Source organism: Rutilus rutilus, assembly GCF_951802725.1.
Source record: "Rutilus rutilus genome assembly, chromosome: 17".
Lineage (NCBI taxonomy): Eukaryota > Metazoa > Chordata > Actinopteri > Cypriniformes > Leuciscidae > Rutilus > Rutilus rutilus.
The window spans coordinates 35,470,996-35,493,315 of NC_140230.1; the positions used below are offsets into that span (position 1 = coordinate 35,470,996).

The window sequence follows — 22,320 nt, forward strand, 5'->3', positions numbered from 1 at the left end:
ACAAAATAACATTTCCTAAGAAAAGGGGAAAAAAACTTAAAGAAAACCTAAAATCCTAAAAACTGCCTTAAATACAAAGTTCTGTGATAAAACTCTAGAAGACGAAGGCTGATTGGTCCTTTACTTAATCTACTTGCAATCTACTTGCAACTCTAGGTGTCAGTGCAAGGGCACCAAAGAGTCTTAATCCACCGCTGGGTACAGAAGAGATACAGAAGAGATCCTGTATCTCGAAGACATGTGTTCTTTGAGATGCAGGATCACTAAATTAAAAATAACATTACCTTCCAAAGGATCCTAATGCTAGCAGGAAAGTATTTATTTATTTTCAACTATGTGAATGTCTGTTTGTTCGGTGCATTTCACTGTGGATTCTTTGGTAAATCAGTCGCAATTTCAGCGCAGGCTTTGCAAACTGACCTTTACTGCAAGATATGAACCCGACATTAATGCCACAAAATGTAAGTAACTGTGTTAATTCTAATGACCATCTGTGATTAGTGATTTCTGATAATGTAATGATTCATGTACAGTGAGACTCAACCTTTCATGTGACGGGAGTAGATCTAAATATAATTCTATAATCAACACTTTTCACGATTCATTAATTTCGACAGCTGTAGTTGTAAAAACGTAGTAAAAGTGTTCGAGAGAGTTCCACATGTAATATTTTTTTCATATGCAAAGATGTTAGCCAATCACAGTAGTGGGCGTTTACACTGACGCCTCACAGCAGACACGCCCCTTCCAGAGCGTTACAATCAGGGTAGAAAATGGCCTTTTATTTCTTAATTATGACCATTTTTATGTAAAAATCATATTAACAATATAAGTGCTCCTCAGGAAACATTATACAATATTTAAAAGACCCCTTTAAAGCTTTGGTTTTGTAAGTGTGCATCTTGTAATTTCCATAGTAAATGATTGCAGGATGAGTTGCATGCCAAATTTTAATACTTTTGATTGTTGTTCAGGGCCACAGTTTGAAAGCACATCTTGTGTTTTTCTCTTAATGTTTTGGATTCAGCACATTTGGCTAGATGTCAGTGATCTGCAGTTGTGAAATGTTGAGACACTTTTAGTATTTAGCACTCTGATAAGATCTTCCGTGCGAAAGTTCAAACGCTTCTATGAGCCCCAATGATATGAAGCGCTTCTCTGAGCCCTAATAAATAATGTCCTTGTTTTTTCTCACCGCTCTACCTATTTGCACGCAGCAAAATCTTATTAAAAGTGAGCGGCATGAGAGAGTAAAGGAGGAGGACGGGGTTCGCCGGAGCGTGTTTAATCTCTGCTCTGAGAGCTGTATGAGTGAAGTGAGGAGGTGATGCAGAGAGCAACGTGATCCATATCACAGTACAGTTACCTCACTGAACATGTGCTTTTAATAAAGTCACTTTATGGGAATACTTGGACATGTGAATACAAGGGTCAACACAAGAATACGTCGTTATCACAAGATTATCAATGCATACTGAGGAAAAATGCCATAAGAGGCTCTGTTAAGAGACATTTGAAGCAATAAACTTGGTTATTTACTTAAGAAACATCTATCTATTCTATCCATCTATCTATCTATCTATCTATCTATCTATCTATCTATCTATCTATCTATCTATCTATCTATCTATCTATCTATCTATCTATCTATCTATCTATCTATCTATCTATCTATCTATCTATCTATCTATCTATCTATCGTTCATCCAACACTTTCAAACAAGCCTTTGTTACGTTGGCATGCAAAGATTCTCTTTTCAAAATTTGCTTTTATACTTTCTAGCCTAAATTAGTCGCATGAATTTTAATTTGTTTTAATTTTACTTGCCTTCAAATTCTAATTGCAAGTCTGCGACCTGTTTGCAAAATCAGGAATTGAACTGAAGTTCTCGAGCCACAAATTTAGTGATTCAGGGAGTCAGGAATATATTTTAGCCTTTAGTTTACTTCTTATGCATGATATATTTTTTATTTCTTATGCATATATTGTGATTATTTTATGGCTGTTTTAACTCCTTTTCTATGTAAAGCACTTTGAATTACAATTGTGTATGAAATTTGCTATATAAATAGACTTGACTTGCCTTCAGATCCTCGTCCTGCAGTGGTGAAGGGGGTTTGATGGGAGCTGCTCTCTTCACATATTCATTCCTTTAAATGTGAACGACACATTGACCTCTGCTTCTGTAGGCGTCTGTCGAGCCTCACGCCAGCCATTATAGCCCAGAGTCACAACCAGCAACAGTCATTAAATGTCTTATGCACTTATGTCAGAATATATAGTCATATAGGCTGACGTCCTGACTGTATTATTCCTGCAGAATGACTTCACCCGAGGCCTTTTCTGCTGATGGAATCATTTTTTAATTTGTATATGAAAATGGTATTTTTTTATTGTGTGTGTTTGTTTACACCTTGCAGGGAAAGTAACTAAGGGTTAGTGATGTTATACGGATAGATATATGACAGACTGTTTTTCTCCAGTGTTGTTGTTTTTTTCAATGCTCATGAGACTTCTTAGTTAAAATTCACTTACTGATATTTTTCTCTTACATTTCCTTAAGAAGAAATAGAAATAGACACAAATGAGTCAAAAGCTGTCATACAGTAAGACTATACAGAGCTAAAATGAATTTAGATAGCAGTTCAGATCATATATTTTAGAGTTCATATTGAGTTCCCAAATAAATAACACCATTAAAAACAAAACAAACAAAAAAAACATTAAAAATGCAAACTATTTTTTTTTTTACTTTTAATATATTTTTATTTGAAATATTAAACATTGTATTGTGCAAGATTCAGTAATCAGTTTGTTTGTTTGTTTTTATTGTTTATTTATTAAAAATAGTAAATGCTATATATACTGTGTTGTTTGTATATACTGTGTTAATTATTTGTTTTTGTTTTATTTATTTAAAAAATAGTAAATACTATTAATAATGAGCAGGATTTAGTAATCAGTTTTTATGTACTTATTTGTTTATTTATTTATTAATTTATTAAATTATTTTTGTTTATTAAAAAAAGTAAATGCTTTATATACTGTGCAGGATTCAGTAAGCAAGTTTAAAAAAAAAAATGATATATAATTATTTGTTTTACTAAATGCCGAATATACTGAGCATGATTCATTAAGCAGTTTATTTATTTAAATTTTTTATTAAACAATAGTAATGCTTTATGTATATACCGTGCAGGATTCATTAAGTATTTTATTTTTTTATTAATAAAATAGTAATGCTTTATACAGCAGGATTCATTAAGCATTAAGCTAGTAATACCATGAGCATTGCCTGTTGAATGGTGCATTGTGGGAAAGAGCACAGCACTCTCTCTTCTGCTTCCCAGATCGTCGCTCCTCTTTCGCAGATACTGGTCAGAGCTTCGGAAACACACGTAACCTCCCACAAACTGCCAGTTGATCAGATAGCAGCGTAACTAATGAAAAGCGTCACGAAAGTGACAGCGAGATTAATGAAGTTTCCCATGCTGCACTTTGCATGTGGTTCACCATGGGCTCCTCTGGGCACAGCTGCTGTTAAATGCTATTCATGGTGACAAATAATGCACTATCTCAGCAGTGACACCTCCAAGTCAAGGTTAAAAAACACATTTGCCAGCCTGGACGAGTGGAGGCTCTGTGACTATAGATACGGAATAAATGTATTTACTCGCAGCGGGATGGAGGCGGGGCGGGAGCGATTGGGAATTCGGGATTAATTGAAAACATCTGTGCAATGATGCAAAATATCTGCCGTCTCTTATAGCGGCAGGCGAGCGTATTGTACAACCCGTAGAGGAAATGAGTTTTGTTGCTGTCAGTGTTTTGTTTTTCCTCTCTCTTGAACTCTGAGTGGACGAGAGTGCGTTAGGATCTGTTTTTCTCTGCATACATGTTTGTTTTGCTGTTTGCGAGCAAAGCCTCTGATTTGTAGGCAGTAAGTGTGGGAGGCTTTCGAACGGTCAATTCCTCCTGACCTTCAGATAGAATTACAGTGAACCAATCAAGGAAAGATCTGAGAGAGAGCCAAGAGGGGAATCAAGGTCAAGTGTACGTGTGTTTTTGTGTCCGGGATGACATATTCTCCTATGGTCTCACAAAAGGCCTATTCGGACGGGATTAACTTTACAAGGGTAGATGGAGTAATGTAATTTGACCACAGGACGTCTGTAATAGTAATGGCCAATTCGCCCGGGATAAGAAATCTCAGTAAAACTAGCAGAAGTGGGAGGGGAAACTCGATTTGCGCATCGCCGTCACTCCTGTTGGCATGTGTGTATTACGTTGCTTCCTGATATCACGTGGGCAAACAACCTATATTTATATATATAAAACAGTTATGTCTGGTTGAATGATGTATTGTGTTGGTAAAAGACAAACTTACACATGCGTACCTGTTCATTTAAATGTACATGATAGTTCGTATTTAAAGCTAATTATGATGACCTAAAACTTTTAGCATTTTTAGAATAAAAGAAAAAAAAAAACATTAGTGGTGTTTAAGGACAGCATCACTATTATTATTTGCTAATACTTAAAGGAGTCATAATGTAGAAATTTCACTTTTCCACGAGAATCAATGTATGTTATGATTGCATAATGATTATACACTGGCCGGGAAGCCGATATTTAAAAGTGAAGCGTTTGTTTACCTCGGGGTTTGTAAAATAGGCCACGTGCACGCGCACGAAAAAACGAGATTTTGATTTCTTCCCCTTCTTGACGTCAAGACGGGGGAGGATATACCAAATATGGACATCGCAAATCTATGCCGCGGGAAGCCCGCCCCTCTCCCCCTCAGATTCAGTTTAGTTGACTCGAGAAAGATGGAGAAATCGAGTGCACACCTGAGTTGCTCTGTGGGTGACTGCCACAAACAACATGCAAATGTGTTTTATCTACCAAAAACGGACGAAACTATCAGGGAACAGTGGATGAAATTCATTTTTATTGACGCTGTCCCAACAACTCTTTCAAGTGGCGTATCGTTAGGTGTGTGTGCTAAACATTTTACACCGGAATCTTTTACAAATTTGGGGCAGTATCAGGCGAACTTGGCCTCGAAGCTCCGTTTGGGAAAAGGTGCCATCCCAACCATCAGGGACTTGCCAGAAATTGAAAAGGTAAGACTGTGTTTTTATTGCTCTACTGTGGTTAACAAATAGCAGCTAACTGCTAATGCGGCTATTGTATGTAACGTTACCTTCGAGGTAAACACGGGGAATGGACTCTACGAATGCTAGCCACATCTTTCGACTTTGTTTTACACTAGCAGCTACAGTAGTGACGGTACAGGAGTCCATGCTCAGTGGCTAAAACTGTTTAAATGCAAGTATGAAAACAATATACCACTAAACATTATTAGCCAAACTCATGCAAAACATGCAGTTTGAAAATAGCTTTCAGTTAGTGGGGCTTCTGTAAGAATGTATCTGGCAATGGTGTATTTTTTCTTTTTTCTTTGGTTGTGATTACAATTTCACTAACAATAAGTACCGTCACATTTATTGAGCTATTGCAGTATTTTGTCTATGTTTTTGTACCGCTTGGAAGTAGTATAATACATTCCTGCAACCAATCAACGCGCCCCTCATTTGCATTATTATAATGACCGTCCACGACAGCCAAAACATCGCATCAGATCTCGCGAGACAATAATGCCTTTAGAAATAAGGGTCTGAGGGGCTCTGTGTTGATTTTTTTTCCACTTTTCTTTTTTAGAAGTGCCTAAAATACTATAATAGAGCATTTGGGTATCCAAGGTAACACAACATTATGACTCCTTTAAAAGTGAAGTATGTAGTTTCTGTGACACTAGTGACACTTAGCGGAATTATAAAAATAAAAGCATATCTTGCAAACGCCCCTTTCACGCGTCACGCCTCCTCAACTCGAACATCACAATCACAGTTCTTACGGGTGCTTGTGAAGGCATGTATCAACAGGTAGAAGTAGGCTACTTTCAATAAAAGGTACTTTTTAGCTGTGTTGCTATGTGTGATGAGTAAGCAATTGAGTCGGCTTACACTCTGTCTAGAGCGAGCGCGAGCATCTCACTTATTATAATAAACACATTTTTTGACATGACATGCCACAACTCTTTGAGGCTGTTTACACTGGACACATCAATGTAAACATTATAAACTGGTACATTTGTCTTTCTGAACAAGTACATGATGTTGTATTGTAGTATTGCATTTCATCTCAATGCCGTTTGCTTTAATGTGTTTTCTCCCCAAACTCTCCACCTGTTACAGTAGCCACGCCCCAAACTCTCCACCTGCTACAGTAGCCACGCCCCAAACTATCCACCTGCTACAGTAGCCACTCCCCAAACTCTCCACCTGCTACAGTAGCCACTCCCCAAACTCTCCACCTGCTACAGTAGCACGCCCCAAACTCTCCGCCTGCTACAGTAGCCACGCCCCAAACTCTCCACCTGTTACAGTAGCCACGCCCCAAACTCTCCACCTGCTGCAGTAGCCACGCCCCAAACTCTCCACCTGCTGCAGTAGCCACGCCCCAAACTCTCCACCTGTTACAGTAGCCACGCCCCAAACTCTCCACCTGCTGCAGTAGCCACGCCCCAAACTCTCCACCTGCTACAGTAGCCACGCCCCAAACTCTCCACCTGTTACAGTAGCCACGCCCCAAACTCTCCACCTGCTGCAGTAGCCACGCCCCAAACTCTCCACCTGTTACAGTAGCCTCTCCCCAAACTCTCCACCTGCTACAGTAGCCACGCCCCAAACTCTCCACCTGCTGCAGTAGCCACGCCCCAAACTCTCCACCTGTTACAATAGCCTCTCCCCAAACTCTCCACCTGCTGCAGTAGCCACCCCCCAAACTCTCCACCTGTTACAGTAGCCTCTCCCCAAACTCTCCACCTGCTGCAGTAGCCACGCCCCAAACTCTCCACCTGTTACAATAGCCTCTCCCCAAACTCTCCACCTGCTGCAGTAGCCACCCCCCAAACTCTCCACCTGTTACAGTAGCCTCTCCCCAAACTCTCCACCTGCTACAGTAGCCACCCCCCAAACTCTCCACCTGCTACAGTAGCCACGCCCCAAACTCGCCACCTGCTACAGTTGCCACGCCCCAAACTCTCCACCTGTTACAGTAGCCACTCCCCACACTCTCACCTTCTACAGTAGCCACGCCCCAAACTCTCTGTCAACTACTCCACCTGCTACAGTAGCCACGCCCTAAACTCTCTACCTGCTACAGTAGCCACCCCCCAAACTCTCCACCTGCTACAGTAGCCACGCCCCAAACTCTCACCTTCAACAGTAGCCACTCCCCACACTCTCTGTCAACTACTCCACCTGCTACAGTAGCCACGCCCCAAACTCTCTGTCAACTACTCCACCTGCTACAGTAGCCACGCCCCAAACTCTCCACCTGCTGCAGTAGCCACGCCCCAAACTCTCCACCTGTTACAGTAGCCTCTCCCCAAACTCTCTACCTGCTACTGTAGCCACGCCCCAAACTCTCCACCTGCTGCAGTAGCCACGCCCCAAACTCTCCACCTGTTACAGTAGCCTCTCCCCAAACTCTCCACCTGCTGCAGTAGCCACCCCCCAAACTCTCCACCTGTTACAGTAGCCTCTCCCCAAACTCTCCACCTGCTACAGTAGCCACGCCCCAAACTCTCCACCTGCTACAGTAGCCACGCCCCAAACTCGCCACCTGCTACAGTAGCCACGCCCCAAACTCTCCACCTGTTACAGTAGCCTCTCCCCAAACTCGGCCTGCTACAGTAGCCACACCCCAAACCCTCCACCTGCTACAGTAGCCACGCCCCAAACTCGCCACCTGCTACAGTAGCCACGCCCCAAACTCTCCACCTGTTACAGTAGCCACTCCCCACACTCTCACCTTCTACAGTAGCCACGCCCCAAACTCTCTGTCAACTACTCCACCTGCTACAGTAGCCACGCCCCAAACTCTCCACCTGCTACAGTAGCCACGCCCCAAACTCGCCACCTGCTACAGTAGCCACGCCCCAAACTCTCACCTTCAACAGTAGCCACTCCCCACACTCTCTGTCAACTACTCCACCTGCTACAGTAGCCACGCCCCAAACGCTCTTTCAACTACTCCACCTGCTACAGTAGCCACGCCCCAAACTCTCCGCCTGCTACAGTAGCCACTCCCCACACTCTCCGCCTGCTACAGTAGCCACTCCCCAAACTCTCCACCTGCTACAGTAGCCACGCCCCAAACTCTCCACCTGCTACAGTAGCCACGCCCCAAACTCTCCGCCTGCTACAGTAGCCACACCCCAAACTCTCCGCCTGCTACAGTAGCCACGCCCCAAACTCTCCGCCTGCTACAGTAGCCACTCCCCACACTCTCCACCTGCTACAGTAGCCACGCCCCAAACTCTCCGCCTGCTACAGTAGCCATGCCCCAAACTCTCCGCCTGCTACAGTAGCCACTCCCCACACTCTCCGCCTGCTACAGTAGCCACTCCCCAAACTCTCCACCTGCTGCAGTAGCCACGCCCCAAACTCTCCACCTGCTGCAGTAGCCACGCCCCAAACTCTCCACCTGCTGCAGTAGCCACGCCCCAAACTCTCCACCTGCTGCAGTAGCCACGCCCCAAACTCTCCACCTGCTGCAGTAGCCACGCCCCAAACTCTCCACCTGCTGCAGTAGCCACGCCCCAAACTCTCCACCTGCTGCAGTAGCCACGCCCCAAACTCTCCACCTGCTGCAGTATCTTACATACATACAACTATAAAATAAAATATGAACCAACTCCTAACTGTAAGTATTAAACATAGCAACATAACACTTGCCGCACATTTGTTACGCTCGCATTATATTTTTTACGTATTTGTTACTTTACTTTTAGTTTAGACTGTTGTTCCCCTAGCAGATGATAACCAGCAAAAAGAGGCTTAGTGACCGAGACACATTTAAAGAGCAGAAGATCACAGAGACATGAGACACTTCATTTTTTTGCCATTAAGCAACTGCTGCAACTACCCACAACACCATAGCAACAGCCCGGAGCACCCTAGCAACAACCTTGCAAAATACACTAGTAATAGAACACCCTAATAGCCATCTAGCAACACCACATAGAAAACCCTAGCACCCTGTCAAACACTCTTAGATAAATTAACACAGTATGCTAGAAATGAAAATCTTGTTTACTTTATGAATCGCATTTGAGGACGTCACCAGATAACTGAAGAGAGAGAGAGAGAGAGAGAGAGAGAGAGAGGGAGGGAGAGAGAGAGAGAGAGAGAGAGAGAAGTGCCCGAGGAACACTCAGACAGAACAAATGAGCAGCCGCGGCTTGACTCCCGCTAGAGACGCTGATATCGGCTCGTTCTCCAGGAGTCAGATTACATCTGGAGAGGATCAGCTCGCTCTGAGACACAGCTGAGGAGTTTCTCTGAAGATCTCAGTTCACAGAGAGAGACAGACCCTCGTGGTCGCAGTTCCCCACATGCACAGATGAAATCATGGATTCACTGTTGAGGACAGCGGTGCGCGGGGACGCCGCGGATCTGTGCGCGTGATGACCATGGAGAGCATGTTTATTGGTAAGTCTGGTTATCATAAGTCTGCGGGTTTGTTTTATAGAGTCCCCGTCTGGTCTCCCAGCGAGGGGTTTCTCACGGGGACATCAGAGGAGCGCAGCCTCACCACACACACCTGACTGTTGCAGTGGAGTTTAGCAAACAGCGTGAAATCACGCGTTTCTGCAAAACCTGCCGCTCTGTCTCAGCGTGTTGTCTGGATCTTCCAGCTGAAGGGATTATTCCTTTCCAAGTGTGCGGAGGAACGGGATCAGATCTCACCGCAGGAGAGACAGCAGATCTGTTGCTCTGAGGTCAATCTGCTTTTAGGGGCTTGAAAATGTGTGTGTGTTTTTTTATATTACATTTTTAGAAATGTCATTGGGATCGTTTAACAGTGTGGGTGTAAACTTTCAAAGACATTAGTTTTTATATGAGTATTTACATTTATATGAATGTAAAAGGCAAGGTGTCTATTTTTTTTAAGATGCTTTTAGATGGTTTACCATTTTTATCACTTCTACACTTTTTTGTAGTCCTGTAATGTGACTTTTTTTTTTTTTTACCAAAATCTAACTCTTCATTTATATTTAAAAAATAATGCTTGATTATTTTAACAAGAAAAAATTAAGCGGGGCACATACTAACGCGGGGCTAGTTGTAACAAAACTTTCCACACATGACGAAACTTAGTGTTTACTAGTTGCCATATCAACACTATATAGAGAAAAAATTGCACCAAATTAAAAAAAAAAAAAAAATTTCTTTGGAAGATATCACTGAACATTTATTTAACCATAGCTAAAGTTAATTTCAAATCTGATATTATTTTAATCTGTTATTTATATCTGTTATTTAACAAATTGAGATAATTCTTTAATGCTGATCTAACCAGAAAAAGACACTAGCCAGGTTTAAATCCCAGTTGCGCAGGTGGGGCATGTTGTCACACTGCGTTACAGTGAGCCCCTATTAGAACTATTCTATTCTATACTTTTATTAATTCTATTGAGAAACCATGAGATGGTGAATAAAGACTGAGAGTCAATGATCAGAAATGATTAATTATTATTATGTTTTGAATTATGCTGTATAGCTGTGTTTTGCTGTGTGCTTGACAAAAACTTTTAAATATGTCATTTTGGTGATCAAAGATGAGTTTTAAGGGATAAAATTGTTGACTACAGGGGGACTTTAAGAGTTTATGATTGGATCATTATTGCAGTGATTATTGTGTTTCTTGCATATTATTATATGTTTGGCAGCAGTTCTTCTAAGCCTAACTGATGGAGTGTGTAGCTTTTCATTTCTTAAACAACCATGTAGGAAGAAACATCATGGCTATAGGCTATTCCAGGATGACAATGTCAAAATTCATCAGGCTCAGATTGTGAAAGAATGAAGAATCATTTTCACACATGAATCCCAAGTCTTTGGGATGTGCTGGAGGAGACTTTACAGAGTGCTGGACTCTTGCATTGGCAATTCAAGATCTTGACCAAAAATGTATGCACCTTTTGATGGAAATAACTTTTGTGATGTTATTTCCATCAAATGGTGCAACTATTGCCAAACATATAACATGCAAGAAACATAATAATCACTGCAATAATGATCCAATCATAGACTCTTAAGCATTTGCATATTTAAATCCAGCTGGAAGGGCTGCCGCTTTTGCACACACTCTCAGAAAATAAAGTACATAATTGTACCTTTGGGGGTACAATGGCTTGTCACTGGGGCTGTACCCTCAAGGGTACAATATTGTACCTTAACCTTTAAAAGAAACGCTACATATATGCATCTTTTTATGCTTTTTGACCCTCAAAAAGGTACATATATATGTACCTTGGGGGACAGAAATGGACTCCTAATACTGTTCCCCTATTTCTGACAGTGTAGTTTGTTCTTTCTGTTAAATAATAATCATTTGATCCTTAGCAAACTAGCAGCTCCAGTAGTTATGAGAAAATATTTATCTTGAGCTCTGACATGGGAAAACTAGCATGTATAAACCTTAATCAAACAAATTAAGAATCAATTAAAAAGAAATGTATACCTGTATGATATTACGCTGTACCCACATTGGACCGGCGGTTTTACAAATGGATGGATGGATGATTCAGTTGCGAGCGCCATCTTTTGGCGAGAAGTGGGAATTTATTCGACACGACTCTCACAGTGCATTATGGGTATTCTCTAGCTATTGAGCGTACATCAGTTGTACACTCTTTGTGGAACTGAATGATTGCACACGATAACGTCCACTATGGTTTCGGACACCACAACAAATGACTGTCCCCTCAAATATACCCTATTTACGGGTATAGGGGGCATTTCGGACACAGCCCATGTCTACAGTAGGCGCAGGTGGCGTGCTGTGACGCGTGATAACACACACACACACACTCCCAGAGTAAATCACTCCCGTTATAATCAACAAATCCGTCTGCACTGGACGTGCCTGATGCTCCTTCTGACAGGGAGAGCCATAGTTTATGTTCTAGATTGCACATCAACTCTTCTTTATTTATTTATTTGTTGTGTATTTAAATAACTTCTGGCTGAAATCAAAGGAAACTTGACGTTTCCGGTCCCTGATGTGCAGCTTCGATGCAGTAGACATCCTCAACTCTCGTGTCCGGTGTTTGGTTCCTCCCTATGGCAGCATTATAAGGCACGAGAGGCGGTCCTGGCGTTAGAGCATGTAGATCTTGTTAGGAACGAGGGTGATGACAGCAGAGACTGCAGTGTGGTTAACCCCAGATATTTAATTTGTTTGGTTTATAACCTCAGATTGCAGAACACATGGCTAGTGTTTCCTGACCACTGCTTGTTGGGTTTTACTACAGTTTAAATTTTGACTAAAATTTACAAAAGGTGGAATTAAAAAAAAGCTTGCATATTTATTATTAATAATATTTATTTATATTAGTTATTTTTTTGAAATGCACCGCTATTTTTCACTGGCTGTCTAGATTTTGATTAGCAACATAATGGTGTATATATAATATCTACCAGCAGGGGCAAACTAAGCGTGCTAACCGGCTAAACCTTGATTACTTGGTAAATGGTCTCTCTCTGGTATTCTTGTGTGTATTGTGCAAAAAACTCTGGGGTTACCAACATGTTCATAACATGTTCATAACAGTAGTTGAAATATTGCTCAGAAAAGACTGGTCTCCACACCAAGAACAATAACTATAAAGATACCCATAACTATTTTAGCATCCACACCAACGAACGATAAAACTCTGCAGGATTTAAACTTTAAATGCTCCAGCTCTTTAAAGCATGGTGGATTCTGATTGGCTGTCAATGTTTTTATCGTTCATCAGTTCTGTAAGTCCTTCCAATGATATTGTTTATCTGTGCCATTATCATTATAGTTGTGGTGTGTGGACTCATCTCCCTCTCTGCTCATCTTTTATACGATTGTCTTTATCGTTACAGTTATTGTCTTTGGTGTGAGCGGGCTTTTAGAGGTGTTAGTCACGTATTATTTAGTTTAGTCTTGGATCTATACTTTTGAAACAATATTTTAACGCTTATCTTGTTGCAATTCCTGAGAGCCTTCCTTTTGTAAGTGCATTGCTGTAAATAATGCAATAAATAAATAATGCTTGTTTTCAAACTGAAGGAAAAGAAATGTTGTATTGATTTAGACTTCTTTATATTGTACGCTCGTAGGACTCGTAGGTTTTGAATGACAGTCCATCAGGAGAGGGCTCTCTGCTTCATGCAGTGTGTGTTTCGAGGACAAGTATGTGTGTTTTTTTTAAATCAAGGGACATGGAGATAAAGCAAGCCGGATCAAGTCTAGGAGAACCCTAGGAGTGACAGAGAGCGGATGTGATTAATTATTTACGGGCCATATTTGTCCTCTAGACATCATTTTTTCTCTCAGTCAGCACCGCTCCGAGCAGCGAACGCTGTTTTAAGATGATGGGCACATCTGAACAGAGATATGGAGACGGTTCTACAGGCGGTTACACACACACACACACACACACACTTCTCTCCCCTGTTTCATTACTGCAATCGTTGCAGCAGTGGGTCGCTGTGTGTGTTTTAGCAGTATTTCACAGAGCCGGTGGGTGAGAACTGAAGCAGGTGGGGTAAAAGTTCATGCTTGGATTCAGGGTTTTAAAACTCTTTTTGGTCTTTTTCTGACCAAATTTGTTGGGTTTTCTTTTGCATCCAATCCAGATGTAACCCGCATCTTATAATCTCACTCTATATATTGCACATATGCATATGCAATCTAAATGATACATGTCGGCTTTTCATTGAAGTTTGATATGTGAAATAGCCATTTTTACAATAGCCAAGTTTTCATGCAGCATTTTTATGCACATTGAACACTTTGAAATTTTGAAAAAAGTATATGACCAGTTGAGGTGGAAACCTTTTAATTCTGTTAGAAGCATAAACTACGATGTAATTACATTTACCAAATAAATTCCTAGATGCACATCACAAAAGTCATGCAACTTTGCCTTAAAGGGATAGTTCATCCCAAAATGAAGATTCTGTCATTAATTACTCGCCCTCATGTCGTTGCACAAACAAAGCACTCACATCGCTGCATAACATTGAGGTTAAACCACTGGAGTCACATGGATTACTTTAATGATGTCTTTACTACCTTTCTGGGGCTTGAAAGTGGTAGTTGCGTAGACTGTCAATGGAGGGACAGAGAGGGCTTTCAGATTTCATCAAAAAAGATCTTCATTTGTTTTCCGAAGATGAACGAAAGTCTTACGGGTTTGGAAGGACATGAGGGTGAGTAATTAATGGCCGAATTTTCATTTTTTGGGTGAACTATCCCTTTAAGTCATGTGACTGAATAATTCTTTCAGATAATTGGCTGCAATAACTTCTCAAAACTGTCTGAAATGCTGTGGCTTGCATACATTCAAAAAAACACCTTGAAGGCCGTATTTTTGTGCCGACCTGCAGATTACTGTAATAATCATAGTAAGCTGGCTAAGTTTATTTATGATGCTGAAGTCCCCCTGTAGTCAATAATTGTATCCCTTAAAACATATCTTTGATCACCAAAATTACGTTTAAACGTTTTTTCCTTGAAAACAATTCTTCATGCCTTAAATCTTGATATCTTGAATGTTACTGAACACCCTTTTAGGCTCATTTAGTATACGTGGTTTTATGAATATGCAAATGAGCCCCGCCTCCACTCACTCACTCAGCTCAGAGATACACTCGTTGACGATCACACGTTGATCTGATTGGTTACAAGGTAGTTTGTGACGTCAGAAACACCAGCGATTTCAAAGCGTGTTTTTGAGACTGTCTTTGGTTCACTGCAGTTTTAAGGAGAAAATACTCAGCAATGGTGTCGACTAATGAATGTGCACATGGTTTGTCTTAAAGCGTATTAAAAACACCATATAGACACATAAACAACATTAAAAGCTGGATTTTCACTACAGGGGGGACTTTAAGTTCAGGGATTCATATGCAGACAGATAATGAGAGAAAATCAACACTAGCTAGTGGCGAGGAGAGAAGTGAGGCATTGTGGGTAATGTGCAATGCATAAGTGGGGAACGTGAGGCTAAGCAAACCATACTAACCATTGAACCCTTGACCCCATTCTGTAGAAGCCTGAGAGGATGTTTCAGCGCTGAGACCGAGGTGGTCTCCACCAAGAGAAGGTGCTGAAAATATAACTCACTAAAAGCAGCGCAAAGACTGACTGACTGCAGGGCAGAGAAGATTGGACATTTTCCACATTACTGTTCTTTGAAACGGAAAACAGAGCCGTAAAAGACTCGCTCACGCTGCAGGCACAGTGTCAAAAAATCCTCGTAACAATCAAAATGTTCTCATCAACTTAATAAGTCGTGTTCCCTTAAACCCAAGTGACATGCTGCCAGCATTGATGTTTTGCTTGTTTGCCTTTTTCCAGAAAGAGGCTTTTTGAATGTTTTTGCATCGTGCTCACACAATAATCAAACCTCGTAAAGCTTTTCAAAGCCCCGAGGAGATAAAACCCAGATGTTTCGCTCTAAAAACACCCTCATGGCGCTCGGTCACAGTTCCTGCTGTCACTCAGGCCATGCTTTTACTTGCATATTTAATTCTGTTTTCTTGTTCAGTGTGTGGCTCCGTGACAGCATTCCTTAAGCCTGATGTCGTTTGACATGTCAGAGTCGAGTCGCCAACACGGAGGTCTGAGATTGACATGCTTTGTGCGAGTGCATGCACGTTTTCCTTCTCCCTCGACAAAGGCATGTGGCGCAACAATTTATTATTTTTTTTGTTTTTTGTTTTATTATTTCTCATCCCTACAGGCCAGAGGGACTAGAAGAATTAGTAACATTTTGTTTCGTAATCCATGTCAAGCTGGTGCTGAGATTTTAAAGCTCCCATAGGAAAGAAAAGAACACAGATGAGATTGGTTATTTGAGATTCAACAGCACATGTAACTCTGTGATATCAACTTTGTGACTTTTCTGTCGTGGCTGTTTCTGCTAGACAATAATAAGATCAAATGGAGAAGTCTCCCAATTTCTCCTGAGAAAAGACCTTAGTTCTGTCATGACAAGTCTCGAGTGTTTGGCATGATAATGAGTATGACAATGTTGATATGTTTGGTCTTGGCGGAATAGATCTGCTACGCTGCTGCTGCTGTCAGTTATTGATTCTGCTGTTGGTTATTGATGCTGCTGATATCAGTTATTGCTACTATTATTGCTGCTGCTGCTGCTATTATTGCTGCTGCTGATATCAGTTATTGCTACTATTATTGCTGCTGCTGCTGCTGCTATTATTGCTGCTGCTGATATCAGTTATTGCTACTATTATTGCTGCTGCTGCTGCTGCTGCTATTATTGCTGCTGCTGATATCAGTTATTGCTGCTGCTGCTGCTATTATTGCTGCGGTTGCTGCTATTATTGCTGCTGCTGCTGCTATTTTTGCTGCAGTTGCTGCTATTATTGCTGCTGCTGCTGCTATTATTGCTGCTGCTGATATCAGTTATTGCTGCTATTATTGCTGCTATTGCTGATATTATTGCTGCCGCTGCTATTATTGCTATTATGTTGCTGATATGTTTATTTTATCTTGGCGGAATAGATCTGCTACGCTGCTGCTGCTGTCAGTTATTGCTTCTGCTGTTGGTTATTGATGCTGCTGATATCAGTTATTGCTGCTATTATTGCTGCTGCTGCTGCTGCTATTATTGCTGCTGCGGTTGCTGTTATTATTGCTGCTGCTATTATTGCTGCTGCTGCTATTATTGCTGCTGATGATATCAGTTATTGCTGCTATTATTGCTGCTGCTGATATCAGTTATTGCTGCTATTATTGCTGCTGCTGCTGCTATTATTGCTGCTGATGATATCACTTATTGCTGCTATTATTGCTGCTGCTGATATCAGTTATTGCTGCTGCTGCTATTATTGCTGCTGATGATATCAGTTATTGCTGCTATTATTGCTGCTGCTGATATCAGTTATTGCTGCTGCTGCTGCTATTATTGCTGCTGCTGCTGCTGATATCAGTTATTGCTGCTATTATTGCTGCTGCTGCTGCTATTATTGCTGCTGATGATATCAGTTATTGCTGCTATTATTGCTGCTGCTGCTGATATCAGTTATTGCTGCTATTATTGCTGCTGCTGCTGCTGCTGCTATTATTGCTGCTGATGATATCAGTTATTGCTGCTATTATTGCTGCTGCTGATATCATTTATTGCTGCTGCTGCTGCTGCTGCTGCTATTATTGCTGCTGCTGCTATTGCTGCTGCTGCTGCTGCTGCTATTGCTGCTGCTGCTGCTGCTGCTATTATTGCTGCTGCTATTATTGCTGCTGATATCAGTTATTGCTGCTATTATTGCTGCTGCTGATATCAGTTATTGCTGCTGCTATTATTGCTGCTGCTGCTGCTATTATTGCTGCTGATGATATCAGTTATTGCTGCTATTATTGCTGCTGCTGATATCAGTTATTGCTGATGCTGCTGCTATTATTGCTGCTGCTGATATCAGTTATTGCTGCTGCTATTATTGCTGCTGCTATTATTGCTGCTGCTGATATCAGTTATTGTTGCTATTATTGCTGCTGATGATATCAGTTATTGCTGCTATTATTGCTGCTGCTGATATCAGTTATTGCTGATGCTGCTGCTATTATTGCTGCTGCTGATATCAGTTATTGCTGCTCCTATTATTGCTGCTGCTGCTGCTGCTATTATTGCTGCTGATGATATCAGTTATTGCTGCTATTATTGCTGCTGCTGATATCAGTTATTGCTGCTGCTGCTATTATTGCTGCTGCTGATATCAGTTATTGCTGCTATTATTGCTGCTGCTGCTGCTGCTGATATCAGTTATTGCTGCTATTATTGCTGCTGCTGCTGCTGCTATTATTGCTGCTGATGATATCAGTTATTGCTGCTGCTGCTGCTATTATTTCTGCTGCTTCTATTATTGCTGCTGCTGCTGCTATTATTTCTTCTTCTGCTGCTATTATTTATGCTTCTGCTATTATTGCTGCTGCTTCTATTATTGTTGCTGCTGCTATCAGTTATTTCTGCTGCTGTCAGTTATTGCTGCTGATATTACTATTGTAATAACTGCTGCTATTACTATTGTAATAACTGCTGTTAGTTATTGCTGCTGCTGTTGCTGCTGCAGATCAAGTACAGGACTTTCTACTGCCAGTAACACACACAACACTCTGCTGTGAGCAAGACATGCTGCTGCTGTACAACATAGCATACATGAATTACCCGCAGCAGATCTATACAGGGTTTCTGAAAGCACACTGCAACTGCTACAGCAAATGCTGACCAAGTATTTCAAGTTTGAGCAGCAAGCTCATTGGCTACTTATATAGTAGGAACCAATCAGCTGTGCCCTATAAAGAATGATGTGGTTGCAAGCAGATTGAGTTAGTTGAGTTGAGTTTCAGAAGATATCTGAGAAAATATCAAGCTATGCAATCAAAAGAAGAGAAAACAAGTTTTTTTTTTTCAGATAACAGCTCAATCTATGAGTTAGAAAAATCACAAAGGAGATCTTAATATCACAGTTTCTCAGACAAGAGATCAAATAGAGACTTTTTCTAAAGTATCCAACTTTCTCCTGAGAAAAAAGACCTTAGCAATCTAGAGTTTCAGAAGAAATACAAGAAAATGTAAAGCTTCTTAATCAGCAGAATTGAAATAAAATTGTTTTATGGATTTTATTTTAGATGAGATATCATTATCTGTTGGTTTTCTTAGACAGCAATTAAAAAAAATGGAGCCTGTCTTAATTCCCCTGCATTTCATATGTTTCTCCTGAGACAAAAACCTCTTTTGTCTCTTCTAGAGTTTCACAACAGATCTCAAAAATGTGTTCTTATTTGTCTCAATATAAGTTGCAAGATATTTCAATATGGACTCAGACATTCCTTGTTTGACCAAATGACCTGAGCTGCGATTAAATGAATCTTTATCTATGTCAAGAATAGATAAAGATAAGATAAGATTTTTTTTTTCTCTTTTTAGGAGAAATAGGAGAGTCAAAGGTGATACTTTGAAACACAAAGCATAAATCAAACCCTGAGTGGTCCATTTTTCTTTGGCATCACATTTCTGCAACTCTTTGGGTCTGTTTGTCTTTCTTCTCTGGCTTTTGTCTCCGTTTGTAGGCAGAACGCGGTTTCTTTTTCTGGTGCTTTAATGGGATGTGCTGTAAAAATCTGCCTTTCCAACGCCACCCACACAAACACTCGTACTGTAATAAAAACAAGCCATTTACTTTTGTTTTCCGCCACTGGTTTCTGTCTTTCCCACTTGGACTATAGTTTGTCTCTAATGCTAATACAGATAACAGCCAATAAACAGTCTCAGTTTGACAAGTATATTGCTCAGGTATTTATAGCACCGGGAGAGTGAATATGGCAGATAGTTTTAGCAATGGGTAAAAAGTCATGATGTCATTGGCGGTAGTGTCCAGATCCCCAGTGGAGATTTCACTGTGTGTGGCAAAGAAATGTTCTGAATCATCTTCTCATGCTTGAATTGAACTCACTGTGGTCACTGTGATTTCGCCAACTAGGCCGTGTTCCTGCATCAACAGAACAAACATTCCTGTCAGTCAATCGAATTTTAGGGATAGCCAAAAATTGCTTCGGGTTTCAGTTTGGCGCTACTGATCATGGACAGTTCAGTCTTTGGCAGGGTTATAATTGTCTTTTTGCCTTTCTTTACTTTTCACTTTGTCATTGTTTAGTTTTAGGATTTTTTTGCTGCATTTCCATGTTTAATGTAGGCAAGTTTTAAAGGTTTTATAATATTGCATGGATTATAATTTTATTTTTTTTGTCATTTTTATTTAATTTTAGTCAGTTTTCGAGTTGTGACTGTGGGCCCTATTTTAACGATCTGAAACGCAAGTATCAAGCGCGAAACGCAAGTAACTTTGTGGGCGGGTCTCGGGCGCTGTTGCTATTATACCGGCGGGATAAATGACTCTTGCGCCCGATGCAAATCTAAAATGTGTTGGTCTGAAGTAGCTTCATTACTCATAGGTGTGGTTTGGGCGTAACGTGAAATAAACCAATCAGAGCCTCATCTCACATTCCCTTTAAGAGCAGGCGCGCTTGTTTCATGGCGGATTGTTATAACGGCGGATTTGCCAGGAGCGGTTCACAGCCGAGGAGACCGACGTTCTCGTCAGGGCCGTAAAACACAGAGAAGTGACATTGTATGGGGATGGAGAAACACACCCAAATTAGCTTCGGTTAAACAGGCGTATAATAATTTGGGTAAATGTGTAAGCTACTGTAGATTTATGCCTATTTTTCCACATCTTCATGGACACAACAATGATTTCCCTCGTGTGTTAATATTTTTCCTTGTAATAATGTATGGTTTTCTAAAAATGAGAACTGCTGCGTCTGTGTAGATGAGATAAGCAAAGTGCAAGCCAAGCATGCGCCCTTAAAATAGCATATGAATAACACTGACTTTAGACTAGGTTTCTCCTGGTCTGTGGCGGAAATGTTTTCTGAAACTGCAAAATAGCACCAGGGAATGTTTGCGCCGGAACACGCCTCCTCTTTTCACTGAACCGCTCCCGGGAGTGCAAGCTCATTCCCGAATTTACCGACGTGCGTCTGTGGAGGGAAAAGTCCGCTGTGCGTCGGGTGCAAAATATGAATGATACATGCGTCGCTGAATAAAGTCAATTGCGCTGGGTGCAAGATAGGGCCCAATATGTTTTAGTTTAGATAGTTTTCCCCCTTTTTTATTTGTAATTGAATTACAGTGTTGTCAATGTTTTATTTCAGTGTATTTCAGGGAAGAAGTTGAAAAGTTAAAGGGATTGACGTCATCCAAAGAGGAAAGTTGTTGAAGAGCATATTAAATGATATTATATTTTAAAGGAAGACATCAGGAATGTGCACCTGTCTTTCCTGCAGATAGCCAATTTACTTGCACAACAGTTTCGGATTGTATTGCGCGGTTCATGTGGTTCATTTGGCTTCCCATGAGCTCATAACTTAATAACTCAAGCTGCCTTATGATGAGAAAGGGTAATTTGGCATGCACATGTGAGGGATGTCAGCACTTCGAAAAGAAACAGCGAAAAGAAACAAATACATTTAATAATGACTCAATCTCTCTCTCTCCAGTGGTTGTACATGTGCATCATCTGATAATAAGCGAGTGTGTTTGGTGACACCTGTCTCTTCTGTTCCTCCTCAGGTAATGCGTGTCAGAGCAGACTGGTGCCAGCGCTGGTTCGAGCTTCTCTGCCCACTGTGCCAGCCTCTCTGGGCATGAAGCACTTCTTCCCCTTCCCTCTGGACAGCGGATCCACGCTCAGCCTCATTCCCAGCTTCAGCACCGTGAGTCTCACAAACACACGCCGTCTGGAGGTGCTAATGAGGTTCACTCGACTCTTGCGCCGGTGGTTACACACACACGCCGCCCGTCGTGGTTTGAGGAGAGTGTTGCTTGTGATAATTGTCACATGAGTGCTGGTATTTTGCTGGTTCTGCTGGTGTTGTGTATGGAAGCTTGTTTCAGCCACAGAAAATAAAACATTTTTAAAGATTATTGAGACTTTTTATCTCACAATTGCGAGTTATAAAGTCATAATTGCGTGATATAAAGTGGCAGTTGTGTGTTATAAACTCAGAATTGCGAGAAATAAACTCGCAATTTGGACTTTTTTTCTCGCAAGTGCGAGTTTAGATCTTATTTCTCAGAATTGTGAGGTATAAAGTTGCAATTGTGAGTTATAAAGTCCAATTCTGAGGGAAAAAATACTGACTTTTTTTCTCAAAATTGCAAGTTTATTTCTCTCAATTCTGACTTTATAATACACAATTGCGAGTGTATTTCACACTATTAGTGAGTTTATAACACGTAATTGCAACTTTATATCTCCCAATTGTATGTTATAAAGTCATAATTGCGTTATATAAAGTGGCAATTGTGTGTTGTAAACTCAGAATTGCGAGATATATGACTTTTTTTCTCGCAAGTGTGATTTTAGATCTTATTTCTCAGAATTGTGAGATATAAAGTCGCAATTGCGAGTTATAAAGTCCAGGTCTGAGGGAAATTGTGAGTTTATATCTCTCAATTCTGACTTTATAACACACAGTTGCGAGTTTATTTCTCACTATAGTGAGTTTATAACACGTAATTGTGACTTAATGTTATAAAGTCAGAATTGTGAGATATAAACTTGTTTCAGCCACAGAAAATAAAACATTTTGAAAGATTATTGAGACTTTTTATCTCACAA

At 40.8% G+C, this 22,320-nt stretch overlaps 1 protein-coding gene across 4 annotated transcripts in view; it reads left to right on the plus strand.

Annotated features, from left to right (window-relative positions):
- The first annotated feature begins 9,268 nt into the window (after positions 1-9,268).
- Positions 9,269-22,320, plus strand: part of znf385d (zinc finger protein 385D) — a 74,782-nt gene continuing 61,730 nt past the window's right edge. For all 4 annotated transcript variants that reach the window (XM_084385479.1, XM_084385481.1, XM_084385480.1 and 1 more), the window contains exons 1-2: positions 9,269-9,564; positions 21,270-21,412. In XM_084385479.1, coding sequence (XP_084241605.1) covers positions 9,540-9,564; positions 21,270-21,412 — 168 coding nt within the window. In that variant the 5' untranslated portion in view covers positions 9,269-9,539. The remainder of the gene's footprint in view (positions 9,565-21,269; positions 21,413-22,320) is intronic.